Source organism: Panthera uncia, assembly GCF_023721935.1.
Source record: "Panthera uncia isolate 11264 chromosome C1 unlocalized genomic scaffold, Puncia_PCG_1.0 HiC_scaffold_3, whole genome shotgun sequence".
NCBI classification, from domain to species: Eukaryota; Metazoa; Chordata; class Mammalia; order Carnivora; family Felidae; genus Panthera; species Panthera uncia.
The window spans coordinates 101,386,020-101,403,156 of record NW_026057584.1 but is presented as its reverse complement, the minus strand read 5'-3'; the positions used below and the strand labels follow the sequence as shown (position 1 = coordinate 101,403,156).

The 17,137-nt window shown below is 36.0% G+C and overlaps 1 protein-coding gene across 6 annotated transcripts in view; it reads right to left on the bottom strand.

Moving 5' to 3' along the window:
* PTPN4 (protein tyrosine phosphatase non-receptor type 4) overlaps positions 1 to 17,137 on the bottom strand; it is a 217,005-nt gene that overhangs the window by 120,191 nt on the left and 79,677 nt on the right. For all 6 annotated transcript variants that reach the window (XM_049616206.1, XM_049616209.1, XM_049616205.1 and 3 more), the window contains one exon: positions 4,917 to 5,024. In XM_049616206.1, the coding sequence (XP_049472163.1) occupies positions 4,917 to 5,024 (108 nt within the window). The remainder of the gene's footprint in view (positions 1 to 4,916; positions 5,025 to 17,137) is intronic.

Here is a 17,137-nt window from a genome sequence, read left to right as displayed (position 1 = left end):
TCGGATGCTTAACCAACTGAGCCACTCAGGTGCTCCTACCCAAACTTCATTTTACACCCACATTCTCCTCTTGCTCTGTATTCCACTCATTATTAAAATTTTCTTTCAGTTCCTCAATACAACCCTCCTCATTCTTCATTCTGGAACTTTACACATGACACGGATTCTCTCTGAAACATTTTTCTGCACCCTAAATCTGCCTGTCATTCCCTCCCAAAATGGAACAGGATTAAAAGAGACCAAAACCAAAAACCTAACATTCAGCAGACTACCAAAGAGATTTATGCAACAGACAGTAAAAGCCTGGTTAAGATGTAACAGTAAAACAGATGAATATGACAGATATACTAAGATATATGAAATAAAAACAAGTACTAAAATGTGGCTTGTTGACAGAAGAGTCATCCTCTATGTGGCTTTTCCTGTAGTTTCTCAAACCTGATGAAATAAAATTTAAGAATTCTGAGCATGTAAAAAGAATCTCCAAAAAACAGACCCAAGTTTATTCCATGTGCATTATTTTTTTTACTTCAGTAGTCTTAGTTAGCCTACTGTGTTAGAACAGTGATTTTCAAAACATGGCTCCATCGACTAGCAGCACTTTTACAGGGGAACTTGTTTGCATTGCAAATTACTGAGCTCCACACCAGAGTTTCTGAATTAGAAACTCTACACATAGGGCCCAGAAATCTGTATTTTAAGCAGCATCCAGGTGATTCTGATGTAAGTTAGGTTTGAAAGCCACAATGTAAGGGAATAAGGAAATAGTACTAAAACAGTAAAATATAACCACAACACGAAGTATCAGAAGGATGAAAGCAAAAATAGAACAAGTCAACAGTAACCGATAATATACTCTTTGTCCCACTAAAGGGTATTGTAATTCACTTTAGGGACAAAACAGCGCAAAAAACAAAAGTAAATGTACATGTATAATATAATCAGAGGGTTCTGATGAATCTCATACTGATAAAGGCCAATAAAGAAGAGCCACCTTTAAGTACTTACAAAATTAAAGAAATTATGCATAATGAATTATTACCACATTACTCATTATTTTGCTCACTCAATAAACATTCACTGACTACTACTATTAAACCATACATTATGCTAAGAGCTAGAGCTATGACAAATAGGTGTGTTTTTTTTCTTTTTTGATGTTTATTTATTTTTGAAAGACAGAGAGAGACAGAGCATGAGCATGAGCAGGGAGGGGCAGAGAAAGAGGAAGACAGAATCTGAAGCAGGCTCTAGGCCCTGAGCTGTCAGCACAGAGCCTAACGGGGGCTCAAAACCCCTGAACCATGAGATCATGACCTAAGACGATGTCAGAGGCTTATTAACAAGCTACTGGGCCACCCAGGTGCCCCTACAACAAACAGGTTTTAATGAAAGCAGAAGATATTTTGAAAAGTCAAAGCTTTTCTTTAAGTAATTTTGTTTGTTGTACTGGAATTCTTACCAAGGAAGATTCTGAAGAAAATGAGTCTGTATTTGTTGTGTACATATCACAATAAAACATTAGGTATCTATATAATTTATCAATTGTTAAGTCCAATAAAATTAATTTGAATGTCTATGTGCCTAAGGGAATATTAGCTCCAAAATCCTCTAAAACTATTACACACACACACACACACACACACACACAACACATCCATATATATATAACACACATACATGTATGTATATATAAGTATATATAACTAGAAAAACTTAAATAAAAAATCTCAGCTAAGGATTGACAAGGATTAATTCTTTTAGAATATAACCAAATTCCTTTTGATTGCTGTTGGCAATTTTATTGCATAGATACATCCTCTTCTCAACATGTTCATTTTTCTAAATCCTGTGCATCTATATATCATCATCTCTTGAGAAGCAATGTTTTGTGGTAGGGAGAGTACACTATAATTTGGAGTCTAAATGCAAGTTCAAAACCATTATCAGTGACTTAATTATCTATGTCATTAAACAAGTTTTGTAAGCCTCAGTTTTTCATTAAAAAAATGTTAATGATTTGTTTATAAAATTGAGAATTTGGTTTACAAACAAGTCTACAGTACATGTTTCAGAAACATTACCCTCTCTTTTTCAGAATGATATGCCTTCTGTCAGTCCATTAATTATCCTCAAAGTATTGATGTGATGTATTTTCATATTGACAATCATAAAGAGGACACTGCTTACAACATTTGTGCCTCACAGGCCTTTCCATGGATTCATTTTGTCATTTCACAGATTCTTCTAAGTATTTAAATACTGAACATGCAGTACTGTGGGAAAGACCTGTATAGGGAGTTTTGACACCCAAGACTAGTTTCATTAATGCCAGCAATAGCTTAGGCTTTATCTCCTTGGATTAGGATAATTTCTCGTGAAAAAATAAGGGTGCTAGATAATTTCTTTTTAATTTTTTTTTAAAGTTTATTTATTTATCTTGAGAGAGAGACAGACAGACAGACTGACAGAGTAGGGGAGAGGGAGGGGCAGAAAGAGAGAGAGAAAGAGAGAATCCCAAGCAGGTGTGCTGTCAACACAGAACCCGACATGGGGCACAATCTCACGAACCACAAGATCATGCCCTGACCCGAAACCAAGAGTCAGATGCTTAACTGACTGAGCCACCCAGGCACCCCTAGACAAAATAATTTCTAAGGCTTCTTTTGGGTCTTTGAAATTCTAATTCCGAATTTGGGGAAAGAATGATTTTAGATCATTAGCAAATAGACCCTTGGACCTGGGAATATATCTTATTTGGAAAGGAAAGCTCAAGATAGAAAAGTAAGACAAAATAAGCAAAATTAAGAGACTACAAAAAGATCAACCCAGCTAAATACCTCTGCTTCCCCATATTCATCCTGCTAAAATGTCCTCCTGTACACACACTTATGTATCAGAATTTAAGTTTATTCATTTTGAGAGAGAGAGAGAGAGAGAGAGAGAGTGAGTGAGTGTGTGTGTGTGTGTGTGTGTGTGTATGTGTGAAAGCAGGAGAGGGACAGAGAGAGACAATCTGAACCAGGCTCCACAATGTCAGTGCAGAGCCCAATGCGGGACTCAATCCTACAAACCTTGAGATCATAACCTGAGCTGAAATTAAAAGCCAGACACTTAACCGACTGAGCCACCAAGGTGCCCCTACTAACAGAATTTTTATCCCTTGTAATATATGTGATCTCAGTATTAGTCCTTCTAGAATACTTTATCACAGCGGATGATTTTTCATACTCATGGCAGGGACAATGATTCTGAGTAGCTGCTCTTTCTCCTTTGTTGTCTTATCATTTTTCTAATCACTCTAAAGACAGGCTTCCAGCAGGACAGTGTGACCGATAACTGTCAGCAAGATAACCAGACAATTAACTTTTATTAGCTGTATGTCACACAAAGTGGGGTGTGGCAGACACCTTTGGTGTTGCCTGGCTCACAATTTATCTTTCTGGGAAAGGCTGCATAACTGACATTTCTACTCACTTCCATTCTCACATTTATTTATCAAGAAATAATACTACTCAACTAGGCCCTTGCAGAAGCTCCAAACTCTGGTGAAGGCATCAACTTATATGGAAAGTTTGTTTTTATTTCAGTTCATTACAAAAGTACTTCCTTCCACTGACACTAGCTGGCTCTTGCTTTGTTTTATCCACCTCATTCTCATAGGTTTTCATACAAAACCAGTAAATGATGCCAAGAAAAAGTAATATTTAGGAGGCACCTGGGTGGCTCACTTTGTTAAGCATCCAACTCCTGATTTCAGCTCAGGTCATGACACGGTTTAAGCCCCGTGTCAGGCTCTATATGCTCAGCGCAGAGCCTGCTTGGGATTCTCTGTCCCTATGCTGCTGTCTCTCAAAATTAAATAAACTTCAAAAAAAAAAAAAAGTAATGTTTAACATCTCACGGTTACCTCTGCTTCCCCATATTCCTTTCTGTTAACCATTCATTCAGAGATCTAGGATTCTGACTATGAGAGAACAAGAGTAAGACATGGAGAGAAACTGTACTTTTCACATAAGAGTTATTTGTATTTTCTATAGCCATTCTATTAACATTCCTTTATAAACCAATTTCTAAAGCACTGAACCAGAGACCCATTTGTCCAGCCTCCAAATTTTTCTAAACTATAGATATAAAAGGTCTCTTTCAAAACAGTCACTCTCCTGTACTAATCAAATGAGTATCATTATTCTTTTGTAAAAGACCCTATCTGTATAAGCATATAACTTTTCATAGAATTCAATATTTCTGTTATTCATCACATGCTATCTTCTATTTCTATAATGTGATTTTTTCCAACAAGAAGAATCATGATTGCAACTATTAAAAGAATTAGTAACAATCTAAGTAACTTAATGTCCAAGTAACTGTAGAGCTCTGAAATTTAATCTCTATCTCATTTGGGAGGGTCTCCTTTGAATCTTCCTACTTGGAAAATTTACATTTAACAAATTAAGAAATTTGTTAGAAACAGACTGCCATGAATACCACAAAAAACTAATTTCACTTTAATGGAGGCTAATTTATATTAAGACTAAGATACATTAACATTCAAAAATATTTTTATCTTACTTTAATATTTTAATACTGCATTAATATTTTAAACTTTATGCCCAATTTTCTCTCAGACAAGTAGCATGAATTAGATTTACAGTTGAGTTGTGCGAGATAAATAAACTGGCACTAGATTTATAGACTGACTTATAATTATGAAAACCTTCAGGAAAAAACTTTATTAATTAAAACACCAAGAAAATGAGGAACAAAGGCAGAAGAATTAGCTCTAATCATTCCAATTGAATTCTGAAAACTTTAACTCACTAATCAGATTAGTAAACATTATAAATCAAAAATTCCTTATATTATGAACAGAGAGAAAAACTGAAATGAAATAAAAGAGAACAGCTTAAACTTACTGGGTTGTCTGTGGAATCGTCAGCCAACTGTAAACCAAAATAATCGCGCTCAGTCAAATCAAGATGCTTGAAGACTATATCCAACAAAACTTGCCCCTGATCATGTTTCTAGAAGAAAAGGAAAGGAAATCAACACTGATAGGCAATATACTTTCACATTTTTGAGCTCCTGAATTTTTATCCTCTTCTATTAAATTGGCAACTATTCCCACACCAATGACTTGATTGAGAATAAAGACTTCACATGTTACATAATACTTAAAAAACAGTCTGACTTGGGGTCCCTGGCAGGCTCAGTTGGAAGAGCATGTAACTCTTGATCCCCTGATCATTAGTTTGAGCCCACACTGGGTGTAGAGATTACTAAAAAACAAACAAACAAACAAACAAAATACTCTTGACTTTTGTTCAGAAGGCTCAAAGAGCATATAAAAATATGATGACATTAAAGAAAACCTCTGATTGAAATGGCTTCTGCTTTCAAACTAGTGTCATGGGATTTTGGTAATTTTATACTGTTGCCACATTAACTCACATACATATCTTTATCATCTGCCCTATTGGCTTTTTTCTAATTTTTTAAATGTTTGTTTATTTTTGAGAGAGAGAGACACAGCGTGAGTACAGAAGGGGCAGAGAGACGGAGACACAGAATCCAAAGCAGGCTCCAGGCTCTAGGCTCTGAGCTGTCAGCACAGAGCCTGACACGGGCTCAAACCCACGAACCACGAGATCATGACCTGAGCCAAAGTCCGACGCTCAACAGACTGAGCCACCCAGGCGCCCCTTATCTTACTGTTTTTATTCTTCCATTTAAATTAGGACTAGAAAGTGACACATTTAACTAAATAAAATTTAGTATTTCTGCATGTAAAATAAAGTCATCAAAAGCCCCAACAATGATGAAAATTATTTGTAGCAAACTGATAAATAATATTTTAATTATGCAAGTATTCAGAGAACTTTAGAAAAATACCTCCTTTTAACCTCACATTAATTCTATCATGTAGGCATCATTTATTATCCTGCTGTTTTAGTAAAAGCAAGTATAACTTCCCTAAGTTCCACAGTTACTAAGTTGTAGAACAAAGGGCATGACTAGGTAATTTCCTAAAAAAAGAAATGTAATTTGTATGTAAGTGATGAATCGCTAAATTCTACACCTGAAATGAGTATTACACTGTTTGTTAACTAGAATTTAAATAAAAACTTGGGGGAAAGATGTAACCAATAAATAAAAACATGGAGAAATAATCAGCACATCTGGTAATAAAAGAAATCAAAAGTGGAAAACTATAATGCCATGCCATGAGCAAACAACAATCCAAAAAATCCAATGAGTAAGATAAAAACTACTTATTGCTGCTAATATTATAGATAGATATAATGTGTTGGGAAAGCAATCTGAAAACACTAAGAGCAGTAACAATGTTGACTACTTTTGGCATTCTAACCTTAGTGACAAATAATTAAATCCCGGATTATGACGAAACAGCTATACATACCACTATGTTCACTACAGTTTTATTTATATAAGACAAATATTAGAAAAAAACATGTTAGTAAATAGTGGTATACCTTACCACTATTTTTTCCTCTCACTAGCTATAGCGGTTTGGAAGCTTCCAGCTACATATTAGAATCAAAACTCAGAGCCAAAACAATGAGGACATGTACGTTTTCAAATAATAGAAAATAAAGAGGTACAACAGACTCCAGAGCTGGCTAATTCAAGCAGATGAAAGATATAATCAATCACCAGGTTTCTTTCCGTCTCTCTTATCTGCATTCCTGGTATTAACTGTCTTTGTAGGCTGTTACCAAGATGGTCATAGCAATATCAAAATTTATACCAATACATGACAATGTTGAAAAGAACAACCTTCTTAGTAAGGTTACTTTACAAAGAGCTATCCTTCATGTCTTATTGGCCAGACTGGGTCAAAAAGCTATTTGCAAAACTCGTAAATGGCAGGATGTATGTGCTTCAAGTAGTGACTCACAATGGTGGCTGCTATTTAAATAATATAAATATTTTTTATACTGATACAACTCACCTCCCCGACCCCTCTCCCATTCTCATTAAATTGGTCCAGGATGGAGATCAAGCATTATCCACCTTTTTTTTTTAGGTTTTATTTATGAGAGGAAGAGAGAGAGAGTGAGCGAGCAGGGGAGCACAGAGGGAGAAGGACAGAAGAGAATCCCAAGCAGGCCCTGCACTGTCAGTCCCCAGTGTAAAGCTTGAAGCCACAAACCATGAGATTGTGATCTGAGCCTGAAAACCAAGATTCGGACATTTAACCAACTGAGCCACCCAAACGCCCTAAGCATTAGTCATTTTAAAAAGCTACTAAGGTGAGGGGCGCCTGGGTGGCTCAGTCGGTTAAGCGTCCGACTTTGGCTCAGGTCATGATCTCACGGTTCGTGGGTTCCAGCCCCGCATCGGGCTCTGTGCTGACAGCTCAGAGCCTGGAGCCTGTTTCAGATTCTGTGTCTCCCTCTCTCTCTGCCCCTCCCCCACTCGCGATCTGTCTGCCTCTATCTCAAAAATAAATAAACATTAAAAAAAATTTTTTTTTAAAGAAATTCTGTTTAACTTTTTGAGGTACCACCAAACTCCTTTCCACAGCAGCTGTAGCATTTCACATTCCCACTAACAATGCATGGAGGTTCCAATTTCTCTAAATCCTTGCCAACATTTGTTATTTTCTATTCTTTTGATTGAAGCCATCCAAGTAGGTATGAGGTAGTACTTCAATATGGTCTTGATCTACATTTCCATAATATCTAACGATGTTGAGCATTTTTTCCATGTGCTTATTGGCCATCTGAACATCTTTGAAGAAACGTCTAATCAAGTTCTTTGCCCATTTTAAAAACTGGCTTGATAACCTTTCTGTTGAGTTTTAGAAGTTCTTTTTATATTCTGGATGCTAGAGCTCTTCTGGATGTATAATATACAAATATTTTTTCCCATTTGTAGGTGTCTTTTCACTTTCTTGATCATAAACTTGGATACACAAAGTTTTAAATTTCTGTGAAGCCATATTTATTATTTCTTTTGATATTATATCTATGAATTACTTGCCAGGTCCAAGGTCATGAAGAATTACCTATATATTTCCTTCTAAAAGATTTATGGTTTTAGCTCTTAACATGTAGTCTTTTCAGTCTTTTGAAGCTTATTTTTCTGTATGGTAGGTGTATATATATATATATATATATATATATATATACACCTAGGTAGGGGTGCAGCTTATTTCTTCTACATGTGGGTATCCAGTTGTCTAAGCACCATTTGTTGAAGAAACCATTCTTTCCTCACTGAATCTATCTTGGTAACTTTGTCAAAAAACTGTTGACCACAGATGTACGGAATTATTTCCAAATGTATAGGTTATTTTCTACTCTCAGTCATCAGTTTTGTTTTCATCTCCCATATACTATATAGACTTAGTTCTGAAGAATCCTACAATCCAGAAATGCCAATAGTCACTGATGAAAACAGGCCAAGAAAACCTGCTTGCTCTAGCCAAATGACCAGGAAAAGAAGGGTTTCTAGCAGCACAGAAACCTTACTGACAATGCCAACTCTACTCCTGCCAAACCCAATGGGAAAAAAACAGAGCCCATCTCCAGTAGTGCCATGGAAATCAAGTTGGGAACTAGAGTTCCATGTGCCTCCTGGTACTAGCAGGGAGCCAGTGGGAAGCCTGTTCTACCTCTGCCAATCAAAAGCCAAGTTCCAAAACACAGTTACCCCTTAGTAGTGGTAACAGCAGAAGCTGAGTGTGTTACTGAACTTCCATTTCAGCCTTATGGTAACAGGCAGTGTTTAGCTTCCCCCACTGTTACGGTGATAGCAGAAGGTGAGAGGGAAGCCTAGATTTCCACTACCACACCATCCAGCTATAGCAGGTGGCATCTATCAAACAGAAAGCAGGAGGAGGTTAACTAGGAAAAAGAACAGTTAAATCGTGAAATAACAGATACCCATGATAAGCTGCATATAAAACTGACCAAAATTAAAAGAGCAAAAGGTTTTAAAATTCAGCTACAGTGTGGAATACATGCATGGCTTTCAATTAGGTCTCTGGATAAGATACACACAAAGCAGAATAAGGTAATTACACAAAGGTTCTAGAAACTAAATTATCATTAGAACAACCCACAAAAGCAGGCCAGGACCTGTATACTACCAAGGTGACTCCTTGCAATAAAGAAGATCGAATACAATCTAGAGTCTCACAAAATATTCCCCAAAATGTCCAGAATACTACCTAAAATCACTCATCATACAAAGAACTAGGGAAATCTCAACGAGAATGAGAAAAAGCAATCAACAGATGCCAACAATGACATGACTCAGATGTTGGAATTACCTGACAAGGATTTTGAAGTAGCCAACTTACAAACATTTCAATGAGCCATTATGAATGCTGTCAAAAACAAAGAAAGAAAAAGAAAACGAAAAGAAAGGGGCACCTAGGTGGCTCAGTCAGTTAAGCATCCAACTTTTGATCTCAGCTCAGGTCATGATCTCATGGTTTGTGAGATCGAGCCCCTCGTTTGGCTCTGCATGACAGCACAGAGCCTGCCTGAGATTCTCTCTCTCTCTCCCTCTCTCTCTCTCAAAATAAATAAATAAACTCAAAAAAATTTAATTAGAATATTTCTGCAAAGAAATAGAAGATATACAAGAACCAATGGAAATTCTGTAACTTAAAAATATAAAGACTTGATATGCTCAGTAGGAGAATGAAGATGATAAAGAAAAGAATCAGTGAATTTCAAGACAGATGAATAGAAATTACCCAATGTAAACAACAAAAAGAAAATAAACTGTAAGAAAGAAAATGACCAGCCCTTCAGAGGCATGTGAGACAATGGAAAAAAATATAACAGTCTTGTCCCTGGAGTCCCTAAAAGAGAAGATAGTTTCGGGATAATAAAATATTTGAGGAAATGCTAGCTAAAATTTTCACAAATTCGGCAAGAAGTGAAAACACAGACTCAAGAATCCAAGTGAATCCCAAGGAAAATGGTTCCAAACAAATACACCCTGAGACACATCATAATCAAACTACTGAAAACAAAAGATAAAGGAAAAAAAATCTTGAAAGCAATATTTACCTATACAAAGTGACAATTCAAATTAGGATAGATTTCTCATCTGCAACCACAAGGCCATAAGGAAGTTGTACATAATATTTTCCACGTGCTAAAAGAAAACAGCTATCAACACAAAATTCTTTAGTAAAAGAAAATATTGTATAGGAATGAAAGATAAATAACATTCTCAGAAAAAGGAAAATTTAAGAGAATTTATCACCAATAGTTCATCACTAAAGGAATACCTAAAAGTAGTTCTCCAACCCGAAAGAAAACAGTAACAGGAAGAAATATGGAAAAATAGAAAAGAAAAAAGAATAATAGAGTGGGAGAAACTGGGAAAAATATAAAAGCCTATGCTTCTCTTTAGGATTAAATTATATTTGATGGCTAAAAGAAAACATTGTAACTTTATCTGACATGCTGCCCAATGTACATAGAGAAAAAAAATTAACACAATTGAAAGGGGGAAAAGTAAAGGCCCCTAAAGGCAGGTAGTTTCTATACTTCATTCAAGGTAGTAAAATACTGTTGCCAATATACAGTTGACTCTTGAACAACAGGGATTAGGGGTGCCAATCTCCACTCCTGTCCCACAGGTGAAAATCTGCATATAACTCTCAACTCCCCAAGTCTTAACTGGTGACTGGAAGCCTTACTTACTGATAACAAAAAAAAGTCAATTAACGTCTATTTTGTGTGTCACGTGTGTTATATACTGTATTCTTATAATAAGCTAGAGAAAAGAAAATATTAAGTTATTAAGAAAATCATAAGGTCGGCACCTGAGCAGCTGACTCTTGATTTTGGCTCAGGTCATGATCCCAGGGTCATGGGATTGAGCCCCACGTCAGGCTCTGCACTGAGCATGGGGCTTGCTCAAGATTCTCTTTCTCACTCTCTCTCCTTCTGCCCCTCTCCCCTGCTTTCACTCTTTCTCTCCCTCTAAAAATAAAGAAAATTTAAAAAAAGAAAAAGAAAATCATAAGAAAAAGAAAATAACATTTATGGTACTATGCCATATTTATCAGGAAAAAATCTGCATATAAATAGACCCATGCAGTTCAAACTCATGTTGTTCAAATCTCAACTATACTACCATAATTGGTATGTAAAAAATGTAATACCAAGAGCAATCATCAAAAACAGCCATGCAAAAAGATACTTTCAAAAACACTAAAAACGAAATTCTAAAAAACGTTTACATAACCTATTAGGCAAGAAAAAAAATGAAAAGCATAATAAACAGAAGCCAAGTAATAAAATGGCAAACCCAAGCTCTAACACACAAATAATTACATGAAAGTACATGGTCTAAATAGATGAATAAAAAGGCAGAGTAGGGGGAAAAACCATGATCTATTATCTACAACAAATTTACTTCAAATATAATGATATATGTAAATTGCAAACAAAGGGACTGAAAAAGATGTATCATGCAAACATTAATTTTAAAAACTATACTTGAAAGCAAAAAATTTTACTAGGGGAAAGAAAAGAACATTACAAAATATTTATGCACAAAAAAACACAGCTGGAACACAAATGAAACAAAAATAGAACGGGAAGAAAATCAGAAAATAGAAAAAGCACAAATATAACTGCCAGTGTCAAAAATTTATCAATTGTAGAATTATTAATAGAAAATTAGCAAGAATATAGAATTCAACAAGACATCAACTAACAACATCTACATGGGACGCTCTATTCAACACCAGAATACTCATTCTTTTTGACTGTCTATGGAATATTCCTAAGACAGACCATATCCTAGGTCATTAAATAAACCTTACCAAATTGAAAACTAAAATCAGTGCTCTATAACCATAATAAAATTAGAGCAGAAAACAGTAACAAAGTTAAAAATTAGAAACTAAACACTTGGAAAATAACTCATTTTTAAATACTCCACAGGATAAAGAGGACTCAGTAAAATTAAAAAAAAATACAATAAACTGGAAAAAAGAAAATTCAATATATTAAAATTTGACTACAGAATATAGCTAAAGCTGTGCTGAAAAGAGGATTTATGACCTAAAAGTTTACTTTAGAAAAAAAGGAAAGGTCTCCAGTCAATAGCCTGAACTCCTAACAAAAACTAGAAAAAGCAAAATAAATAGAAGGAAAGGAGTAAAATACAGGTAAGACCAGAAATCAATGGAAATCTGGTTCTTTGAAAAGATCAAGAAACTTGAAAAACTTCTAGCAAGAGTATAATGAAAAAAAGAGAGAACACACAAATTACCAATTACAGAATTAAAAGCAAGGATGTCACTGCACCCTCCAAAAACATCTACAAGGTAAGTAAATAGAAGAAACATATCTATACACAGACATTTCACAATTTGGGTGAAATAAATGATTTCCTCAAAAAATAAAACTCTACTAATATTTACCTAATATGAAATACTTTGAATAGCTCTACAATTATTTTTTCAATGAAACTGTACTTAAAAAAAAACAAACAACAACAAAAAAAACCACCTCCCCTAAATTGAAATCTCCTGGGCCTAATGATTTCACTGGAGAATTAATTCTAAGAAATATTTAAATAAGACTTAAGAACAAGTCTACTCAACCTACCTCCAGAATATCAACTCACTCTATGAAACTAGTATACCCAGATATCAAAGCCAAAGTACAAAAAAAGAAAACTACAAATATTTCTCATGAACATAAATGCAAAATTCCTCAAAGAAATATTAGTAAATGGAATTAAGCAATCCTCAAAAGGATTATACATGATGAACAAGTGAGGTCTTCCAGAGACACAAGTGTGGTTCAATGCTGAAAATCAATCAGGTAATGATGTCCTGAAAGCAATTCCCTTGGCCTACTCCCCAGCAAAACAACTACTGCTAAGGAAAACAAGCAAAAACACAACCCCAACAATTTAAAGCCTCCGGAAATTGTGGTAAGAACATAGAACAAATGAAACAGCATTTATTCAAAAAACTATACTAAGTCTTGGTAAGGATGGTCAGTCTGTGGCACTTGAGCCATGATCTACTCTGTCTCTCTTCCTCCTAGGCTAATGGTAAGCAAGCTCTACTCCAGGATGGCCAAGAAGAGGAAAATCCCTCTACCCTTAGATCATAGTCAAGGCATACAGAATCTGTACAGAAGGGGCAGGCTGCCAGCATTTTCAGGCATCTCAACTGTGTTTCAGATTTTAAAACACAGGATGGTGTGGCCAAGAAGCTGGAAGCCTCCACCCAGCCCTCACTCATAGAGCAGAGACTGTTCTCAATCACAGAAAGTAAAAAATACTGAAGCCATGAAGCAGATGGGATTGCCCAGGGTCAGAAGAAAGAGTAAAGAAACAGCTGATGGAGAACCTTTACAGGTACCAAAATCCCCAGCAGGCAGAACAGTGACTGCCAAAGAAGGCAATAAAAACATATTTGGTTAAGTGACTACATAAATGATAGAATGGCCTTCAGAAAATAATTTAAAGTTTATATGGCTTTTATATATGTCACTTAGCAGGCATTCCTGGTCCTTCAGAGGTTTTTCTTTTTTTTGTTTTTTGTTTGTTTGTTTGTTTGTTTACTTCATAAGAGGACCAGCTAAACAAGACATCTGAGGAAATCTCTAAAGCACAAGGGACAGTGCATCCTGCATAGATACTAACTTACTGGAAACAGTTCCTTTAAAGATGAAGAAACTGTTCCTGAGGCTCCTGGGTGGCTCAGTCGGTTGAGTCTCTGACTTTGGCTCAGGTCATGATCTCACAGTTGCTGAGTTCGAACCCCATGTTGGGCTCTGTGCTGACAGCCCAGAGCCTGGAGCCTGCTTCAGATTCTCTCCTGTGTCTCCTTCTCTCTTTGTCCCTCCCCTGCTCATGCTTTCTCTCTGTCTCTGTCTCTCTCTCTGTCTCTTTCTCTCTCAAAAATAAATAAACATTAAGGAAAAAAGAACTAAAAAAAAAGGCAAAAAAAGAAACTGTTCCTAACAGAACTTATCTAGGTTTATTACCAGAAATTTAAGTTGATAACAACTGCCAGGCAAAACTGAGATTCCTGTTGGCAGGCCAAGCACAAGGACAGATGTGTTAGACAAGTTTATAAGAAATACCAAGCAGCAGCACTATAAAACCTATGGCAGAGAAAAATACTCTGTAGGGTAGTACAGTAAAACGGAAACAACAGTCAAGCCAAGTCCTTACTTGGCTAGTTAGTATGTAGTCTTGGGTGAATTTTGTTCTAACTAAGCCAGTTTCATCAACTCAAAACCTATGGGGATAGACTAGTTCATGTGTGTTTTGAGGTGGCAAAGGCGAGATTTGGGCTTCCTGCTTCAACCATAGGAAATGTAACTGGTCTACTACATCTACCCACCCACACATATACATGTGTGTATGTGTATCTTTGTGGCAGAAAAAAACCCAAAAGTATTTCATACTTTAAAACGACTGAAAACAACTAGAGTAGATGATCTCTGAGGTCCCTCGTTTCTAAGGATGCTTTCCTGAACGTGGAAAAAAGAAATGTTTACACATAAGAAAAAAGGCAATTATGTAACAGTTAATGCAGGTTAGAAACACTAAAGGGCTGGAGGAAAGAGTTACTTTCATAATGTTTAGGCCAAAGGCATATAATGTGTCTTAACAGTGACTGAAATCCTTCAGATCCCTCTTAGAGTATGGACTTTGATTATATCCCTGGATGGAACATACACAACAGGAATAGATTTTCATTAGGAGTCTAAAGTGAGGAAAGGTTCTTAACAGACAACATAAGCTTTAAGAGATAACATAAACACATGGGTTTTGAAAAGAAAAGGAGGTAACTTATTGGTGGACAACGTAAAATTTAGTAGTGGCTTAAAGGAGTGACAATAGCTTCTTTTTTCTGCCTGGAACTAATTTATAAAACAGGAGAAGGGGAAACAAATATTATGGTACTCCAAATATAAACTACACCTTCTATAGTTTAAAAAAACTGCATTTTTTTCTATACGAAAGTCAGAGAAAGGTTCTGCATAAAGAAAAATAATCCAAACAGAGTTATGGCTAGCAAAGTTAGTAATGACTGATAACAACAGTGATAGCCAAAGCTTACTGACTACTTGCTATGTCTGACACTTGTAAATGAACATGTAATAATTCACTTCATTATCGTGAGAACCTCTGAGGTAGGTCCTGTTAAGACTCTTTAGGAGTGCCTGGCTGGCTCAGTTGAAGAGTGGGCAACTGTTGATCTCCGGGTTGTGAGTTTGAGCCCCCATGGTGGGTGCAGAAATCACTTACATCCTAAAAAAGACTCTTTAAAGATGAAGAAACTGAGGCAGAGAAAATAAACACAGATTTGCAAAGATCACACAGGTAGTAAGTAGTGGAACTTACATTCTACCCCAGATTATCTGGCTCAAGAGTCCATGCTTACAGCCACCATAAAATACTTTGTTTCATAGAATAATTTTGTCATTATCAACAATGGAAGACTACTTATACTTAGTCTCCTCAGCTGAAAGGAATATTTTTTAAGCTGGGTACACACAATTGCTTTGTATAACCCATATAAAAATACCAACTTTCCTTTCCAGCAATATGGCAGAGTAGAAAATCTAAGAACTCTCTGCCACAAAATCCCTAGAGATGCTGGTAAAAATGCAATAAACATTCTTTTAATTGTATTGCTGGGTTGAAAAGAAGCCTACAGCAAGAAAAAAGAAGGAAATATAAAACTTAAGAACTGTGCTAGGACTGCCATGGAAAGGCTTCTTAAGGAATAAGCAGTCTAAGTTCATCACATACAAGTGAGACAATCTGAGTAGGAGATGGGCTCAAATAAGGTGAGATACAGGACTAAGACTTTTTCACTGAAACTCCCAACTCAGATGGTGACATTATTTTTTTAAGTTTATTTATTTATTTTGAGAGAGAGTGTGTGCGTACAAGTGGGGAGGAGAAGAGCAGAGGAGACAGAGAGACAATCCCAAGCAGGCTCTGCACTGTCAGTATGGAGCCCAACACAAGGCTCAATCCCATGAACTGTGAGATCAGGACCTGAACTGAAATCAAGAGTCAGACACTTAACCAACTGAGACACCCAGGCGCTCTCGGATGGTAACATTATTAACGAAAGGCAGATTAGTGGGGGACAAAATCCTCCCACCAGCTCAGGATAAAACGAAAGAAGTTTTTCTGCTTCTACCTGGGATCCAGATGAAGTGGAAAAGTTTCCCCTGAAAATTATTCACAACCACAAGGTTGCCCTCACAAGGGTCTAATGTTTGAGTTTATACTGTCTATTGCTTAAAGAACCCCAATGGTGAATAATTATGATCAAATATTAGTTCTGGGTAAAAACAAAACATCCCTCAAGGAATGCATCCTTAACCCAGACTACAAACAATTCTCAGGGATAATGCTTATCTGAAGACAAGGTCACAATTCAAAATTATAAAACACCGGTGGGATCAAGACAAAAGTCATGAAAGCTAATTACATTCTTCTAAAAACTTCAAATAATAGAGCCATAAAGACCATAAACTTAATGATTAAAAGTATTAAAAATATAGGGGCACCTGGGTGGCTCAGTCAGTTAAGTGTCCAACTCTTACCTTTGGCTCAGGTCACGATCTCATTCATGGTTGTGAGATTAGAGCCCCATGTCAGGCTCTGCACTAAGCTCCAGAGCCTGCTTGGGATTCTCTCCTCTCTCACTCCTGCCCCTCCTCCAGTCATAGTCGATCTCTCTCAAAATAAATAACACCCCAAATTACTTATAGATGGGTTAAAAAATGTTAACAACACACAAGCCTCTGACAAAACTGAATTAAGAATTAAAAACAAAAAATTAACAAGAACCACATATAGAGCATATGGATCTAAAACAATGAAAGAAAATCAGTAAGCTGTTTAAAATTTCACACATAAAAGGCACAAATAGCATTACCAAATCTGTGAAGTTCTAACCTTCAAAGAATACAAAATCTCCATCTACCTAAACTTTTCCAATGAATAGAAAAGCAGAGAATGTTACTTACTCTGATGATTCTACTTTAAAAGGCAATAATAACAGTAAAAGAACATATGAAAGTGAATCACATTAATGAATAGAAATGCAAAAATCTCAAATAAAATACTAGCAAACTGAATT